The following is a 17,615-nucleotide window of genomic DNA, read 5'->3' on the forward strand; positions in this document are numbered from 1 at the left end:
TAGCAGTTAACGTAAGGCCCTGATGAAGGCTAGCTGCAACGCTGGCCGAAACGTTGGCGCATTTTAAAATTATGACGATGCGGTCTGATACCCTGAAGAATTTTATTGAAGAAGACAACGGCCGCGGAAGCCTACGCTTACATTTAACCAACCTGTATGGGCTGGAAATCCACGGAAACATCAAGAAGTTAGAAGCACTGTGTTTAAAAAGATGTAAACTGCTGAATGACCTTGCTTTTTTGAAGAGATGCAGAGACACGAGTGTTGTGCCGTATTCTTTGAGGTTGTCGTCTCACATAAAAACGAACAAGGCGAGGAATATCTGTGTTAAAGCCAGTAAAGCATTGCTATGGGAAAGGATCCGCCACATCCGCATAAGTCTCGATGCTCACAACAGGAATTTGTGTGATCTGCACCTATTTCTGGCCGGAAAACTTCAGATGGGAGACTGGGATAATGTCGACAGGTTAACCTTTCAGCAAGCATCAAGGACCAGCAATAGTATTACTAACCGCCAGATGAGAAAGTACGACAAACTACAACAGAAAGCCACGGACGAAACATTGACACTGGACAGGCGACGGACAGTGGTCAACCTCTCCAGCCACACCTTGAGCGAAGCAACCACAGCAATTCTGGCCAAGGGGATGAATTTCGCAGTCGCACCTAAGCGAGTTCCAAAAGAAGATATCATAGAATCCGTAGAGGCTTCGGTACGTCATCTGCCACAGGCCGAGGCGGAGAAGATCCGGCAGGAAACGGTCAGAGTTCTGAATAAAGCAAAGCCACTGAAGCAAAACATCAACGCTGAGGAATACCATGCCATCAAGGAACTCAGGGACAACCCCCACTTAGTAGTGGTACAGGCAGATAAGGGCAACGCCACTGTAGTCTTGGACACAACTGATTACAACAAACGAATGGAAGATATTCTCGCAGAACCTATCTACAAGAAACTTCAGGGAGATCCGACGGCCAAGGTAATCAAAACGACGCAGGCACTGCTCAAGCACTCTAGAATCAACTTCGACAAGGCCAGAAGATTCATCCCGCAAGTGACACAGGCACCAAGGATATATGGTGTACCGAAGGTACACAAAACCGACTTCCCCTTAAGGCCCATAGTAAACAGTATAAATTCGCCGACCTACTACCTAGCGAAAGAACTGGCACCTAGGCTCCGACACCTAGTGCATCAAACCGAGTCCTACGTTAAGGATTCCACTCACTTCGTGTCTCTCCTAAAGGAAATGCGTGTTACGGACCAAGATCTGATGGTTAGTTTCGACGTCAAATCCCTATTCACGAATGTCCCAGTGTCAGATACCGTGAACATCCTAGAAGAACGCGTGGCACCTGATATATGTGAGCTTGTGCGCCACTGTCTGACGACCACCTATTTCAAGTGGAGAGGTCAATTTTATGAACAAACTGACGGTGTAGCTATGGGCTCACCCCTATCGCCTATCGCAGCAGAAATTTTCATGGAGGCATTTGAGGAAACAGCCCTCCAGTCCGCACCATTACGTCCAAATTGTTGGCTTCGCTATGTCGATGATACTTTCGTCATCTGGCCCCACGGAGAAGAGGAGTTACAGAACTTCCACAAGCACCTTAACCAACAGCATAGGAAAATTCAGTTTACAATGGAAACAGAGAAGAATGGGGTGCTGCCTTTTCTCGACGTGGAAGTTTATCGAAAACCTGATGGTAAACTTGGCCACAAAGTGTACAGGAAACCAACCAATACGGACAGGTACCTTCACGCCTCCTCCCACCATCACCCCACGCAGAAGAAGTCCGCCCTGCACACGCTAACGAAGAGAGCGTACAGGATAAGCGACGAAGAACATCTGAAGACAGAACTTGAACGCCTCAGGTCCATCTTCGGAACTAATGGCTATGGGAAGCATATGATAGACAGCACCACGTCGACAAGGGAGAAGACTAATAGGGAAGAGGAGAAGGAGGCACAGAGCATTGCTGTGTTACCATATGTACAAGGGGTCACCGAACGTATTGGCAAAATTCTACGAAAAGCCGACATCAAACCAATTTTCCGAAGCAGAAACAAAATATCAGACATGCTCGGTTCTACCAAGGATGCAGCTGACAAACTACACACAGCTGGCGTGTATGAAATTGGTTGTGCGTGTGGATTAGTCTACATAGGTGAGACGGGACGTCCGATTAGCACAAGGCTCTCGGAACATGAAAGATATATCCGCCTGAAACAACACACTAAGTCAGCAGTGGCGGAACACCGAGACGAGTGCGGGAAACCAATATTTTTTCAAGAAGCCCACGTCCTGGCGAAACAGCCTCTCACTTTCAAAACAAAGATTAGAGAGGCGATAGAAATAGCCAAAAGACCCGCCAACATGAATAGAGAGGACGGGTACAAGCTTCCGAGGTCTTGGCTGCCTGCAATAGCAGGGCTACGGAGCGGCGGCAGAGCCGTGGCGGCCCATGCAGACACGCGGAGAGCCGCAGTAGTGGTCGCGAGCACACAAAGCAATGGCACGCCGCAGCTGGCTTCTGGACAGCATGGAAACAGTGTGACGTCACAGCCATCACCTGTTCGCTATTCGTCCGTCTCCTCCAATGGGGTGGATTAATATAAAGACCAATAGAAAACAGCTATTTCAGCCAATGACAGATAATAAAGGAAACACCAATAAAGCATACCTTTCACCCCTCCTCCTCCTCCTTTTACAGCCAATCAAGTAACGACACGGTTTTCGCGTGCAGCTATTTAAGGAACCAAGTGTGTTCATTTAGCAGTTAACGTAAGGCCCTGATGAAGGCTAGCTGCAACGCTGGCCGAAACGTTGGCGCATTCTAAAATTATGACGATGCGGTCTGATACCCTGAAGAATTTTATTGAAGAAGACAACGGCCTCGGAAGCCTACGCTTACATTAGTTGTATCAGTTTATACCCATTTCTTACAAGTGTTTTATTAGTAAATAAAAAACAATTTTTACACATCCTTTGCACTCGCCACTATATTACTTAGTTTATTTCCCTCATTTGACTTTAGATTTGGCATACTTTACCCAGTTTCGTTTTTGTTCCTAGTTTTCTGTGTTTTTCATGGCGCTCCCAATAGCAAATGCTCTGGCATCAGAGCTACACTGTATCGATGGTTTTGTGCCAGCCAATACATGGCTTCATAACCACACTGATTGTTGAGGCAGCATTTCATGCCCTAAATTCATCCTCCCAATAATTGTTCATTCTTCACATTTCCTCCCCATTAAAAAAAATTCTGTGTAGAACAGCTGGAGACAGCAGTTATATGCACGCCCGTGTGTGTGTGTGTGTGTGTGTGTGTGTGTGTGTTTGTGTGTGTGTGTGTGTGTGTGTGTGTGTGTGTGTGTGTGATAGAATTAATGTGTGTGTATGCATTACTTTCTGAAGAAGGTTTTGGCTGAAAACTTACGTAATCACTGACCTGCTGCTTTCCGTGTGAATAGCGATCTATCCATTTCACAGTATAGTTATTCCCTTATGAAGTTTGTTGTAAATGCTGCAACCAAAACTTTTGATTACTTACTCAGTGCTATAAAATACCTGACAGGCAGCAAAGTAAAATTTGAAACTTAGCTGAAAACATTTCTCATTAACAACTCCTCCCATTTTGCAGAAGACTATCGATTACTGTAATGTGTAAATGATGATGAATAGGAATTACTGACTAACATGTCTATCTTTAATTAAAAAACGAAAAATATCTAATAGATGATGAACATGGAGGTGTAGTGTTACAAAAAAATGCTCGTAACATAAAATTACTCATTCCACATCATTACGATTTATCATGGAACTGATACATGGAACATGAAACTAACTAACTAGCGAGCTAACTAAATATTGGGATATCACAAGATGAAGTAAGATGAAGCAGATGATCAATTTAAACAGACATTCCAATTGCGATATGTTTGGTTATTCCTGAAAAACTTTCAGAGTTACTTGGGAGAAATATTCCTGGAAAAGAAACTAGGAAATGTAGGCCTATATATTATACAGGTTAGGCTATAATTGCTAAAAAATGCCTTAAATACATGTCTAAGCAAGATACCCATTTTACAGGGTCCAAGCGTTTGAGGACATATCCATTATCACATTTATAGTATTACATAATGCTGAAACACGTTTAATTTTAATTTTTTAAGCTGTCAGTTACCATTATTGGTCACACACTGAATGCTGCATCATAGATAAGATTTCAAGGAGAGAAGATATGTAAACTACAGTAAAAGAAATGCGCTGGCAATCTAACAAAACAAGAACTCTATTCTGCATGCAGTTCTGTTTCTTTGGCAGTCGGATAACCGTTCACTTTGTTGACATGCATAAGATACGATAGCATGCCTCGTTTCTTTCCCTATCGCACACGTTTATACTCTAGTAAAGAACACGTAGGTTAGTTTTCTGCAAACTTGAATATTAAAAACGTGCGTAATTGAGATGAAAGGTGAAAACGTAACGAATAAGAAGCAGTAACAGTAATCAAACAATAATTGGCTTCGGAGCACCAGTTTCATTTGCTATCGATACAAAGACAATAAAAGTGGAATTAAATGGATTACCAAAGCATGCTTTTCATATCACATTCTTCCCCTCTTCGTTATTCGAAATATGCAAAAAAAGAAAAAAGAAACAAGTTATATTAAGAATGCCGAACGTGTCGTGTTACAAGAACAAATGTACATTCAAGAAAAGAAAAACGTTTGAAATCTCCTTTCTGAGACAGTGTTACTCATGTAAGCACTGTAATATTTAGTATTTACTACAGTTGTTTCGTGCACACGATAGAAATAATGAACAAGAAGCAATCGTAAACATTAGTTTGCTAATGTTTTTGTCTACTTAAAATGGCGGCAGATCCCATCCACTCTTGCTTCAAAACAGCGTACAGCGTAAGCCTGTAGTGCCACCTCCCTTCTTTTTTCACCGCCATGGTGACACCAGTGATACTGTACACAGTATTGCCAGTATGATTTCTGTGCGCTCATCAGAGGCACCAGCATTTGGCCAGCAGTACAGCTATAAAAAAAGCTGCCTCAATACTAAAGGCAGAGAGCACGTACGTAGCAGAGACAGGGTTAAACCACAGTTTAGTGTTTAAACGAGATGAAACCTGACAAAGCACGATTGAAAAGGTCTGTGTATTTACATGTGAGTGAAAATCGGTTTTGGGAGAGAAAATGTGGTAACTAGAACTACATATCACTATTTTGCAGTGTTTAGACGACGAACCAAAGTTTCTATTGGGAAATCCGTTTGCTAAATCCGGTTTTGGGAGCCCCAAGTAAACATAGAGCAAATTTCCGCGGCGTTCCTTCATATGACTTCGATAGCTAGAATCGATTTGTATCAAAGTAATCAAGCATAGTTAAGTATCTGTGTCACCTAATATCTCTGCTCCGTATAGTTTGTATTTTGAATTTGTTGACGTTGTGTGTTGTTTACTGTGTAGAATTAGTGACTGTTTTAGCAAAATTCCACGATTGTATTGATCTTCAGTTTAACATTGCTTCTGCTGTTATTTGAAATGGCAAGGCGTTTGTGAGTGACCGAGTAGTTTTTACTGACATTATGGATGTTGTTACTAGTTTGAGCCTTTTGGAACTTGACAAAGTTGATTCGAGCTGGGCGGAGACAGTCTGGAGCGATGAGTTTTGTGGTGTTGAAGATCTACCTATTGAATACCAGATGCATCTTGTTGATGCTGATACGGAAATTATTATGGAGACAGCCATAAGAGCAGTGAAAGAGGATTTGCAGAATGCATCACGTAGAACTTCTGCAAATCCAATAGCAAGCACATCCCGTGATAATCCGAGACAACAAGACGATTCCATAAGTTGGGAGCATCTGATAGCGAATAACATAAACCACAAAGAGCTGCTAGCTATTTTGTGTTATTTTGTACACAATGGTCAAGACTTTTCGAAAGATCTCACCTTGACAAAGCTGTGCCTGAAGTCTGCTAGGCTGTACTTTGCATTGCTTGCAATCCCCGGTAGTAGTGCTTTTCTTATTTATCATCCAAATCTATACAGAAAAGCTTTAGATGTGCTTGATATTGCGCGAAAGCTTATGAAATCTAACAAAAACAAGCAACGCCCGAAAAATAGAGGAAGGCAGAAGAATGCTAGGAGTAAGAAGCAAGGGGATTCTGATGAAGATGATGATGATGACATGGATAGTGGTACCCTTCCTGCAGAAGACGTGAATGTATTGATTAGTGAATTGAATTTAGTGCTTCTGGATTTGATAGTGTTTTCCGAAAGATTTTCACTAAAAATGGATGATGCGCTATTGCAAACAATATTGCATTTAATTGAAGTAACTAAATTGGAAGTGTTTCCGAGGAATGATTTTTCTTCGGTATCGAAACAAATGACAATAGTTTCACTGGTAGGCAATGCTTTTGTAGTTTTATATTCCCTGTGTACTCCAAACCATGGCAAAATTGACGTGACAGTAAAATTGATAATGGAGAATCTTTTGCCATGTGTATTAATGACAGATAGTTCCAGAGATGGTCCAAACACTCTGAGACAAACGATTTCGTTTATACAGTATATGTTAAAAGCACTACCAGAAGGTACTTGTGAAGGTATCTACATTCTTGTACAGCATCTATGTGCACATATCACAGACCGAGCAGAGTTTCGACAGAAAGGATCCCAAAGTGTTGTTGAGATACTCCGCTTTATGCCAATTGATTTATACACAAGATTTGTGAAGTGGTTTTTTAAATTTGCACATGCATCAAAAGCTTCTCATCGATTATTCGCACTTGATGTTATCTCAAAACTGTTGCAAGAAAGGGAGAGAACAGAACTGACACAAAGTTTTATTCATTGTTCATCACAGAACAGTTCGACAAATATTTCCTTAAATTTACAGAATATGAGTAGTGGTATTAACATGGAAGTGAATTGCCCTAGTGAAAATGTGTCAGTCATAGACTCAAACAGTGTGAACCAGTGCGAGTCATCTGTTCAGAACTGCAGTGATCCTTCTCTTCAAAGTGTAGATGCTTCCTTGCAAATTGGTGTTAATGTGAATGCAGATAGCACGCAGAACTCAGATATTGTGGATGAAAATGTATCACTGAATGCAAATAAATCGCCGTCTGTGTCTCATAAATATGTCCTGGGCACTGTTTTTTCAAGATGCCAGGATTTATCGGGAACAGTACGGACCAAGGCGCTTTCTGTTTTAGCAGATTGTATTAATTCAAACAACAGTGATATTCAAAAGATAATGCAAGCTGTTTTTGTTTTGCCTTATGAGAATGTCCCTGAAATCTCCTGTGTAATAACTGCTGAGAACAGTCTCCTGAACCACAAAAAATTTATGAAATTTATAGAAGGTGATTCAACCACAGACTTTAATCCAATTCCAAAAGCAGAAGCTGTCTTAAGTGAAATGTTTCAAAGGGCAGCAGAAGATAAAGTATTTGTACGCAAAGCAGCATTCCAAGTTATGGACAGCATCATGAAACTTAACCGTCAGTGGGTGCTAAATGACATTTTGCAGGTACAGTTCAATATCACCTTCAAAATCATAATTGCTTTTGCAGAATCATCAGTTAATGTGCAAAAAATTATAAGTAACAGCTGTTACAATTCTTGCATCAATATACAACTGTTAAAATGTGTATATGTAATGTGTTGAAAGTTGACAGCAGATATGGGTTCCATATCCTCTATTTCTGAGTTTTATTCACTTGTTCATGATTTTCTTCAGATAATGCCCTGCAGCAGGCATGGATCTCAGGAACTTCATGGAAACTAAAATTTGGCATGGGCTTTCTTTTTAAAAACTTTAATCTGCCATGAAGAAACTAAGCCTTCTAAATGGCTTTTGTTGGTGTGTTTGAATGAGGAGCCTCTCATAATTGGGAAATACAGAAGCATCCAATTCCACCCATCTGCTTTGACCCATGACGCCACAAATATGACGAAAACGACCATACGCCATGACTCCAATATGATGCCTATGATGTCATTACATAAACATGACAACAAACACAAAAATACATTTAGAAACCAACCCACACACGCGTTCCACAAAAAACCTAATGACACTAACTGGACAAGCACGGGAAATTGGGGGTTTTTGGGTGGGGCCAAAGTAAATATAAACAAATTTATACACATACCACCATACCAAACCAACAAAACAACGAAAAAAACCGACAACAAAAAATTCCCCATATTCCACTAAACACAATGTCCTCTGAAATCGGACACTTCCCTTGAACTATAAAGCTCAACAGCAGCTCCCGATCCCACAAATTGGAATCGAACACTTCCCTTGACCTATATAGCTAAACATTAACTCCCGATCCCAGAAATTGGAATCGAACACTACTCTTGACCTATATAGCTCAACATCATCTCCCGATCCCACATATTGGAATCGAACACTTCCCTTGAGCTATATAGCTCAGCAGCAGCTCCCGATCCCACAAATTGGTATCGAACACTTCGCTTGACCTATATAGCTCTACAGCAGCTCCCCACAAATTGGAATTGAACATTTCCCTTGACGTATATAGCTCAACATCAGCTCCTGATCCCACACCTTGGAATTGAACACTTCCCTTGACCTATATAGTTCAACAGCAACTCCCGATACCAGAATAGCCACCACAAATTGGAATCGAACACTTCCCTTGACCTGTATAGCTCAACAGCAACTCCTGATACCAGAACAGCCACAACCACACATTGTAATGGAACACTTCCCTTGACCCCAATACACTGTAAATACACTAAGAACAAAAAAAGTAAAAACTTACCACAACAAAGTTCGGCGCCGCAACCTACGTCGGTCATCGCAATCACATACACGCACACACCCAGCCGCAAACACACACACACCCGTACATACACATACCCACACGCAACCACAAACCAATGAACCCACACTCCAAACCAACCATCCCCTCACCCCAAAATAAAATATCCATAAACAATAACCAAACGCAAAATAAAAAAATCTCAATCACCCACTACAACTCAACAAAAACTGCAACAAAATAGATCCTCCACAACTAAATCACAAATCAACACACTTCCCCCCCCCCCCCCCCCTGCAGCACACATCGTACCAACAACTAACCCCCCCCCCCCCCCTCCGAGCCGCACCAACTTACCCAAACCACTTAAACTAATCACCTTCGGCCTGTACAACTGGAAAAAACAATAGCCCTCAGGGATGCTCTTCCACCAACAGTACTCATCGAAATGAGACTGAAGGTTAGAAGAGCGCCTCTTCCCCCTCCCAAGAACTGACTTAATGCCCCCCCCCCTTCCACCCCCCCCCCCCCCCCCCCCCCATATCCCCTCTATAGTATTCATACAAGCCCCTGTCTCATAATTTTTAAACTCTAAACTATGGTTAACAACTAAATGATTGTACCCCCTCTCACCCAACCTCCTATAAGAAGAAAAAGCATTGGAAACTACAGTGGAACCCAGTTCTATAAACTCCTCAATTAACCCCACTAATTCTGCCTTAGACTGCCCCTCCACAACCCTAAAAACACATTCTGAACACCCACCCCCTGGTACAACAGCCCCCCACACCCAGAGACCAACCACAGACTTACCCCTCCCATACTTCCTTTTCCCAAACTGCGACTTGTCCACCACAACCCCAGGCCCACCCAACAAAAACCAGTCAAGCACACTCCTCTCTCTCACACCAGTCTCTTGCGTGCAAAACCTTTGAGAGGGTCTATAACAAAAGTAATACGTCAACAACATAATCTCGCGCATGCCCAACCTAAACTTCTCGAACCAGGAACTGTGACGTATGGAGTGCCATAGGTTATCCCTACAGCACCGCCACATATAACTGTCCCTGGTCCAAGATGCTGGAACTTTTGCGAGTGTCATTTCGTCCCCACATACAGCGCACTTAAACACCTCCGCAATCAACCCAAAAAGCTGTAGAAATTTGATCAGCTCCAACTGAGTCACGCCCATCATAGCGTGGAGTTGCACACTATTTATTTTATCGGTCATATCCATACCTAACAAGAGCAGCAACAAATTAATTTACTCAAATTAACACACGACCTACAGCGAACAGCACTACAATAACTTTCACACAAAAACACTAAATCGTTAACTCACTGCAACCAATTCGGCTCCAAACACAGCCAAAACAAGAACCAGCCACAAGAATCAGTAACACCAAACTGAACCCAGTACGCCACACAATTTGAAACTGCTAAACACACCACCAGAGGGCACCACGAACTGCAACTCAATGACACCTACAAACATGCCATACTCACAAACCAAATTCCGCACTGTCATGACGTCACACACCACAACAGCCTTAGTACCTACTTATTTTAATTAAAAATGCACCACAAAAAATTTTCAGATCACTACTCATCCACTTTCAGAAATGTCTAAATTTCTAGAAAATTCATAGTAAAAGGTGTTTGATGTCTGATTAGGAGAATAGCAAGAAGTTCAAACATGACATAGGATACATCCACCTTGTCACTTTGAACTCCTTCGTGGCTAACATAAATTTAATTTAAAATAAAATTTTTAAAAAATGCCAGTCTTAGTTTCCCATGGAATTATCAACTTGTATACTATACACTGAAGTGACAAAAGTCGTGGGATAGCGATATGCACATAGGCCTACAATGGCAGTAGTATCATATACGCATAGTATGAGAGGGCAGTGCATTGGCAGAGTTGTCATTTGTATGCAGGTGATTCATGTGAAAAGGTTTCCAGTGTGATTATGGTCACACAATGGGACTTAACGGATGTTTGGAAATTGTTAGGAACTTCAATATTCTGAGATCCAGTTGCCGAGAATACCAAATTTCAGGCATTAAATTTCGCCACAGACATCGCGGCACCTGACGATCTTCTCTTAACACTGAGAGCAGGACATATGCGTAGAGTTGTCAATGATAACAGATAAACAACACTGCATGAAATAACTGCAGAAATCAGTGTGGGATGTAAGATGAATGCATCTGTTAGGACAGTACGATAAAATGTGGCATAAATGGGCTATGGCAGCAGACAACCAACATTAGTGCCTCTGCTAACAGCATTACATCACCTGCAGCACCTCTCCTGGGCTCATGACCATATCGGTGGTACCCTAGACAACTGGAAAACTGTGGTCTGGTCAGATGAGTTCCGATTTCAGTTGGTAAGAGATGAAGATAGGGTTCGATTGTGATGCATACCCCATGAAATGATGGACCGAAGTTGTCAACAAGGCACTGAGCAAGCAACTGGTGGCTCCATAATGATGTGTTTACATGGAGTGGACTGGCTCCTCTGGTCCAACTGAACCAATCATTGACTAGAAATGTTTATGGTCGGCTACTTGGAAGGCATTTGCAGCCGTTCATGGACTTTATGTTCCCAAATAATGATCAAATTTTTATTGATGACAGTGCACCATTCCACAGGGCTATATTTGTTTGCAGTTGGTTTGAAGAACATTCTGGACAATTTGAATGAATGATTTGGCTACCCATCTCACCCGACATGAATCCCATTGAACATTTATGGGACATAATCGAAAGGTCAGTTTGTGCACAGAATCCTGCTTCAGCCACTCTTTCACAATTATGGGCACTATAGAGGCAGCATGGCTCAATATTTCTGCAGTGGACTTTCAGCAACTTGTTGAGTCCATGCCACATCAAGTTGCTGCCTTACGCCAGGCAAAAGAGATCCGAGACAATATTAGGAGATATCCCATGACTTTTGTGACCTCAGTGTATATTAGTTGTGCAGAAATATAACATCATTTATGTTGGATAGATGTATTCATAATAAAAAGACGCCTTAATTTTGATGTAGATATTGAAGAATGACAAATGATGGCTCGTTACATAAACAGTTGTAAGAGAATTTATTTCAGGCTTATATGTTATGCCAGACATTACTTATTCCATCTTGTAAATATTCTGAAAATAGCTACTGGGAGAAGGCTGTTTCTTGCTGTAACTGTCATATCTTTCTAGCATTTGTTTATTAGTTTCTTTTTATTGGCTTTAGGTAAACATACCATACACATTTTTACGTAAGCAATACATATAGATCCTGATCTCTTTTCAGAGAATAGTGGATGGATATTCAGAATGTACAGCAAGTGGTGACAGATCAAAGCAACTCATCAGAGTTAATGACCAGATACAGTGGTTCTTTAGATCGTTGAAGGGAGGGGGGGGGGGGGGGGGGGTGGAGCTTAAAGGATAGTACAAATACACTGTTTGAGTGATTTTGCTACACAATAAGCTGGTTATATAATAATGTCTATAAGATAAAGAGGTAAAGATTAAACAGTATGTAGCTAAGGAACTTTAACATGGCTCAGTACAGAAGCGTTCTATGGGGGTAGACACTCAGTTGAATGTGCAGGTTGTATCTCTTAAAAAGGTCGCATTGATTTTGTAACTTGTATTTTCTGATACTGTGATGGTGGATGAAAATAGTAGAAATTGGTGATTCAACACTTGATCAGTGTTTGGACATAGTGACTTGCTCACAGAAAAACAGTAGTTTCTTTTTTATGCCTATCCTATGGAGATGACTGGTGATGGAAATGTTTGCATGTGATGGACATTACGTGTCATCTACCCATTGAGACATTGTCTTGCTTATAAATGCTTCAATAAGAACCTTGAGTGCTTGACATCAATAACGCAGAAGAGAACTATATGACAAATAGCGATTATTGAAATGCCAAACAAATACTAACATAGCTGTCTCCTGTTGTTAACAACCAGAGTGTAAATGCTAGCTTTTATTCAGGTGATATTGCCTGTTGTTTCTTAATACCCTTCTTTGCAATTCCTGCTTTAATTGCAGTGGTAAGCCAGTGCAAATTGTGTATCATTATGAAATGCAAGATATTGGAATGAGGCTGAGGAAGGCTGGAACAACAATTCAGTGATAAGTGTAGTACCAGTGCGCATTTTATTCTCATGTACGAATTCAGACAGCTCCTTTTTTCTTTTCTTGTCTTGCTTGGTCAACAACAGTGTGCTCACCAAACAAAATAATCTGAAAGTCAAAGTTTTGCATTGTGACTGTAACTAGTATTGTATCGCAGAAAGCTGTTGCCCACGACTTTAGTGCCAAAAAGATCGCAACACATTGTAGCGTTGAAATGCTTTGATGCTTGTTTTCTTCTGTTCTCTCAAATTCCATCCAGTCTAAACTATTGTTCAGTGATACAAGCAAATGGTAATGAACTGTTGTGCATTGTTTGTGAAGGCTTGTTCACTTGTGTTTACTTCCATTTGTTCTGATGTAGACAACACATGATCTGTGCATAATGTGAGTTGTAGCATAATCCTTGGAATCATTTGGTTGAAGTTACTGATATTGTGTGATATCTCAACTTTATCCACAGAGGAGGGTACTGTACACATTTCTGAGCAAACACTTGTTTTTATCAGCCAACCATCCAGCGTAGTTAAAGTACGACCTAGTATATGGCAAGCATCTCGGATGGACAAGACTGTTGAATCGAGTTGCAAATCAGCTGCTTATTGTGACAGTTTAACAGTTGGTGTTATGGAAGTCTCAGTGTCATCCAAATACAGCATATAATATTGGAGGGTGGCTTTCTGATATTTTGTGACGACCCACCAACACACTGTTCAGCCAGATTTATGTTTATTGAGTGTAAATTAGCGTGCAAATTCCTCTGATATACCAGGTGTAAAAGTATGAAACTGGAATTTCCCAATAGCTGGTGCTGTCCATCAATGTAGGGCCTGTGAGACCACATCTGCAGTGCCATGTGCTTCCTGTAATGGCTGACAACAAATGTCAACACACAGTAACACAAAGTCATATTGCTCCATGATAATGCCCCATCACACACAGCAAAATGGGTTAGGGAAACGATCGAGGTGTCCAGCTGGGAAATGCTAGGGCATGTGATTTATTTTCCAGAATTGACTCCGTCCGATTATCGTCTAGGCCTATTCGCATCACTGGGACATGCTCTAGCTGAACAACACTTCAGTTCATTTGAAAAAGTACGAAAATGGCTCGCTGACTGGTTCACTTCAAAAGAAGAACTGGTTTTTTGGTGTGGCATTCATAGCCTGCTGCAGAGGTAGGAGAAATGTATAAATAGAAATGGAGATTATTTTGAATGAAATATTGTTTATCAGTTTCAAACAACAGACATGTAATTATTGTAAACAAATTCTGGTTTCATACTTCTACACTTGGTGGGTATCTGGGGTTCTTTAAGAGTGTGGAACCTGTGTATTAATTTAGGGATTTGTACAATACCTCGTGCAACGGAGGTGTCGATGAAGACTGTTGGCTAAGCTGTGGACTCAAACAAGGCCCAGGCATGATTGTTTTAAGGCTTCTTTCCTTTTCTGAAGTTACATTGTTAAGTTTGAGATAGTAGGTAGTTGAATTCCAGCAACCATATCAGTTGTGTTTTAACTATCCATTCCAGAGTTATGATAATGATGGGGCATAGGAAATTGTATCCACAAGACATATTACAATTGGACTTTTTCCGTGTTTGAGTATGGACACAATGATTTCATTGGCATAGACTCCAAGACCACACTTAATCAAGGATGCATAGGCCTAACAATCTCGTATGAGTTAAAAAATCAAGAGTGGAAATGGAAAGTGTTCTAAGAGCCAAATCTGACATTTTTCAGGAGAATTAAAAACCAATTTATCTTTTTTGGTATGTAAATTCTTTGTATCTAAAACAAATTGAGAAGACACACTGATACTGTGTAACTGTGCTGATCACTGCATCACTGTGAAGAATAGTGAGACAAATTAGAAAATAAATACTTCATTGAGGATGTTCAGAGTGCCATACCAGAAAACAGACTGTTTGTAAATGCCAGTGAAACATTTTTTGCTCAGTTTGTTCTTGCAAAGAGGAACTAGTCACTGTTAATAACTCTATTTCTGTACACAAATGGCACTGTTACAAGTTTTGAACCAACAGGTTCATCTTCAGATAGCTGTTCAATGTTATATTACATTTGTGTTGTTTACGTTAGTTGCTGGGTCATTCCATGTCAAGTCATCCAGGCCATGACACTCATTATCTAGTTGTGAACTGTGATTTTGTGTACTGCTTTTGTATCTAATATCATGAACTTCTGCCAATTTGTATTGCTTTATGTACATTCTGTCGGTAGCAATTGCTGAAAGATTGATGCAATGCGTTACTTCAAAGCAACCTGTAAAAATTTGAAAATTGGCTGCAGTTTTTAAACAGAAAATGGTGTGCTGATAGTTTTTCCCTAAATATCCTTTCGGGCATTTAGTTTCTGAAAACATGTTAGAATTAGACATTTAGTTTCTGAAAACATGTTGTTGTTGTTGTGGTCTTCAGTCCTGAGACTGGTTTGATGCAGCTCTCCATGCTACTCTATCCTGTGCAAGCTTCTTCATCTCCCAGTACCTACTGCAACCTACATCCTTCTGAATCTGCTTAGTGTATTCATCTCTTGGTCTCCCTCTATGATTTTTACACTCCACGCTGCCCTCCAATACTAAATTGGTGATCCCTTGATGCCTCAGAACATGTCCTACCAACCGATCCCTTCTTCTGGTCAAGTTGTGCCACAAACTTCTTTTCTCCCCAATCCTATTCAGTACTTCCTCATTAGTTATGTGATCTACCCATCTAATCTTCAGCATTCTTCTGTAGCACCACATTTCGAAAGCTTCTATTCTCTTCTTGTCCAAACTATTTATTGTCCACGTTTCACTTCCATACATGGCTACACTCCATACAAATACTTTCAGAAATGACTTCCTGACACTTAAATCTATACTCGATGTTAACAAATTTCTCTTCTTGAGAAACGCTTTCCTTGCCATTGCCAGTCTACATTTTATATCCTCTCTACTTCGACCATCATCAGTTATTTTGCTCCCCAAATAGCAAGACTCCTTTACTACTTTAAGTGTCTCATTTCCTAATCTAATTCCCTCAGCATCACCTGACTTAATTCGACTACATTCCATTATCCTCATTTTGCTTTTGTTGATGTTCATCTTATATCCTCCTTTCAAGACGGTATCCATTCCGTTCAACTGCTCTTCCAAGTCCTTTGCTGTCTCTGACAGAATTACAATGTCATCGGCAAACCTCAAAGTTTTTATTTCTTCTCCATGGATTTTAATACCTACTCCGAATTTTTCTTTTGTTTCCTTTACTGTTTGCTCAATATACAGATTGAATAACATCGGGGAGAGGCTACATCCCTGTCTTACTCCCTTCTCAACCACTGCTTCCCTTTCATGTCCCTCGACTCTTATAACTGCCATCTGGTTTCTGTACAAATTGTAAATAGCCTTTCGCTCCCTGTATTTTACCCCTGCCACCTTCAGAATTTGAAAGAGAGTATTCCAGTCAACATTGTCAAAAGCTTTCTCTAAGTCTACAAATGCTAGAAATGTAGGTTTGCCTTTCCTTAATCTTTCTTCTAAGATAAGTCGTAAGGTCAGTATTGCCTCACGTGTGCCAGTATTTCTACGGAATCCAAACTGATCTTCCTCGAGGTCAGCTTCTACTAGTTTTTCCATTCGTCTGTAAAGAATTCGTGTTAGTATTTTGCAGCTGTGGATTATTAAACTGACTGTTCGGTAATTTTCACAACTGTCAACACCTGCTTTCTTTGGAATTGGAATTATTATATTCTTCTTGAAGTCTGAGGGTATTTCGCCTCTTTCATACATCTTGCTCACCAGATGGTAGACTTTTGTCAGGACTGGCTCTCCCAAGGCCGTCAGTAGTTCCAATGGAATGTTGTCTACTCCGGGGGCCTTGTTTCGACTCAGGTCTTTCAGTGCTCTGTCAAACTCTTCACGCAGTATCGTATCTCCCATTTCATCTTCATCTACATCCTCTTCCATTTTCATAATATTGTCCTCAAGTACATTGCCCTTGTATAGACCATCTGTATACTCCTTCCACCTTTCTGCTTTCCCTTCTTTGCTTAGAACTGGGTTTCCATCTGAGCTCTTGATGTTCATACAAGTGGTTCTCTTATCTCCAAAGGTCTCTTTAATTTTCCTGTAGGCAGTATCTATCTTACCCCTAGTGAGATAAGCCTCTACATCCTTACATTTGTCCTCTAGCCATCCCTGCTTAGCCATTTTGCACTTCCTGTTGATCTCATTTTTGAGACGTTTGTATTCCTTTTTGCCTGCTTCATTTACTGCGTTTTTATATTTTCTCCTTTCATCAATTAAATTCAATATTTCTTCTGTTACCGAAGGATTTCTACCAGCCCTCGTCTTTTTACCTACTTGATCCTCTGCTGCCTTCACTACTTCATCCCTCAAAGCTACCCATTCTTCTTCTACTGTATTTCTTTCCCCCATTCCTGTCAATTGTTCCCTTATGCTCTCCCTGAAACTCTGTACAACCTCTGGTTCTTTCAGTTTATCCAGGTCCCATCTCCTTAAGTTCCCACCTTTATGCAGTTTCTTCAGTTTTAATCTACAGGTCATAACCAATAGATTGTGGTCAGAGTCCACATCTGCCCCTGGAAATGTCTTACAATTTAAAACC

The 17,615-nt window shown here is 40.8% G+C and overlaps 2 protein-coding genes across 2 annotated transcripts in view; both read left to right on the top strand.

The window, feature by feature from the left end:
- Nucleotides 1–440: 440 nt before the first annotated feature.
- LOC124606031 lies at nucleotides 441–5,580 on the top strand. The gene is made up of 2 exons (XM_047137994.1): nucleotides 441–980; nucleotides 5,506–5,580. Exons 1-2 carry the CDS (start codon nucleotides 441–443, stop codon nucleotides 5,578–5,580), a joined length of 615 nt encoding a protein of 204 aa, XP_046993950.1.
- The window catches only part of LOC124605550 (condensin-2 complex subunit D3-like), a 158,284-nt gene continuing 146,149 nt past the window's right edge, over nucleotides 5,481–17,615 (top strand). The window contains exon 1 of the mRNA XM_047137307.1: nucleotides 5,481–7,562. Within this exon, the coding sequence (XP_046993263.1) occupies nucleotides 5,607–7,562 (1,956 nt within the window). The 5' untranslated portion in view covers nucleotides 5,481–5,606. The remainder of the gene's footprint in view (nucleotides 7,563–17,615) is intronic.

The sequence above is a fragment of the Schistocerca americana genome, chromosome 3 (assembly GCF_021461395.2).
Source record: "Schistocerca americana isolate TAMUIC-IGC-003095 chromosome 3, iqSchAmer2.1, whole genome shotgun sequence".
In the NCBI taxonomy this organism is placed as follows: Eukaryota; Metazoa; Arthropoda; class Insecta; order Orthoptera; family Acrididae; genus Schistocerca; species Schistocerca americana.

Bases quoted from the DNA above. Each gene is read 5' to 3' on its own strand.
- LOC124606031 (XM_047137994.1), top strand. From the start codon at position 441: ATGGGAGACTGGGATAATGTCGACAGGTTAACCTTTCAGCAAGCATCA. The intron at 981-5,505 runs GTAATCAAAACG...TGACTGTTTTAG, and splicing joins AGGGAGATCCGACGGCCAAG to CAAAATTCCACGATTGTATT.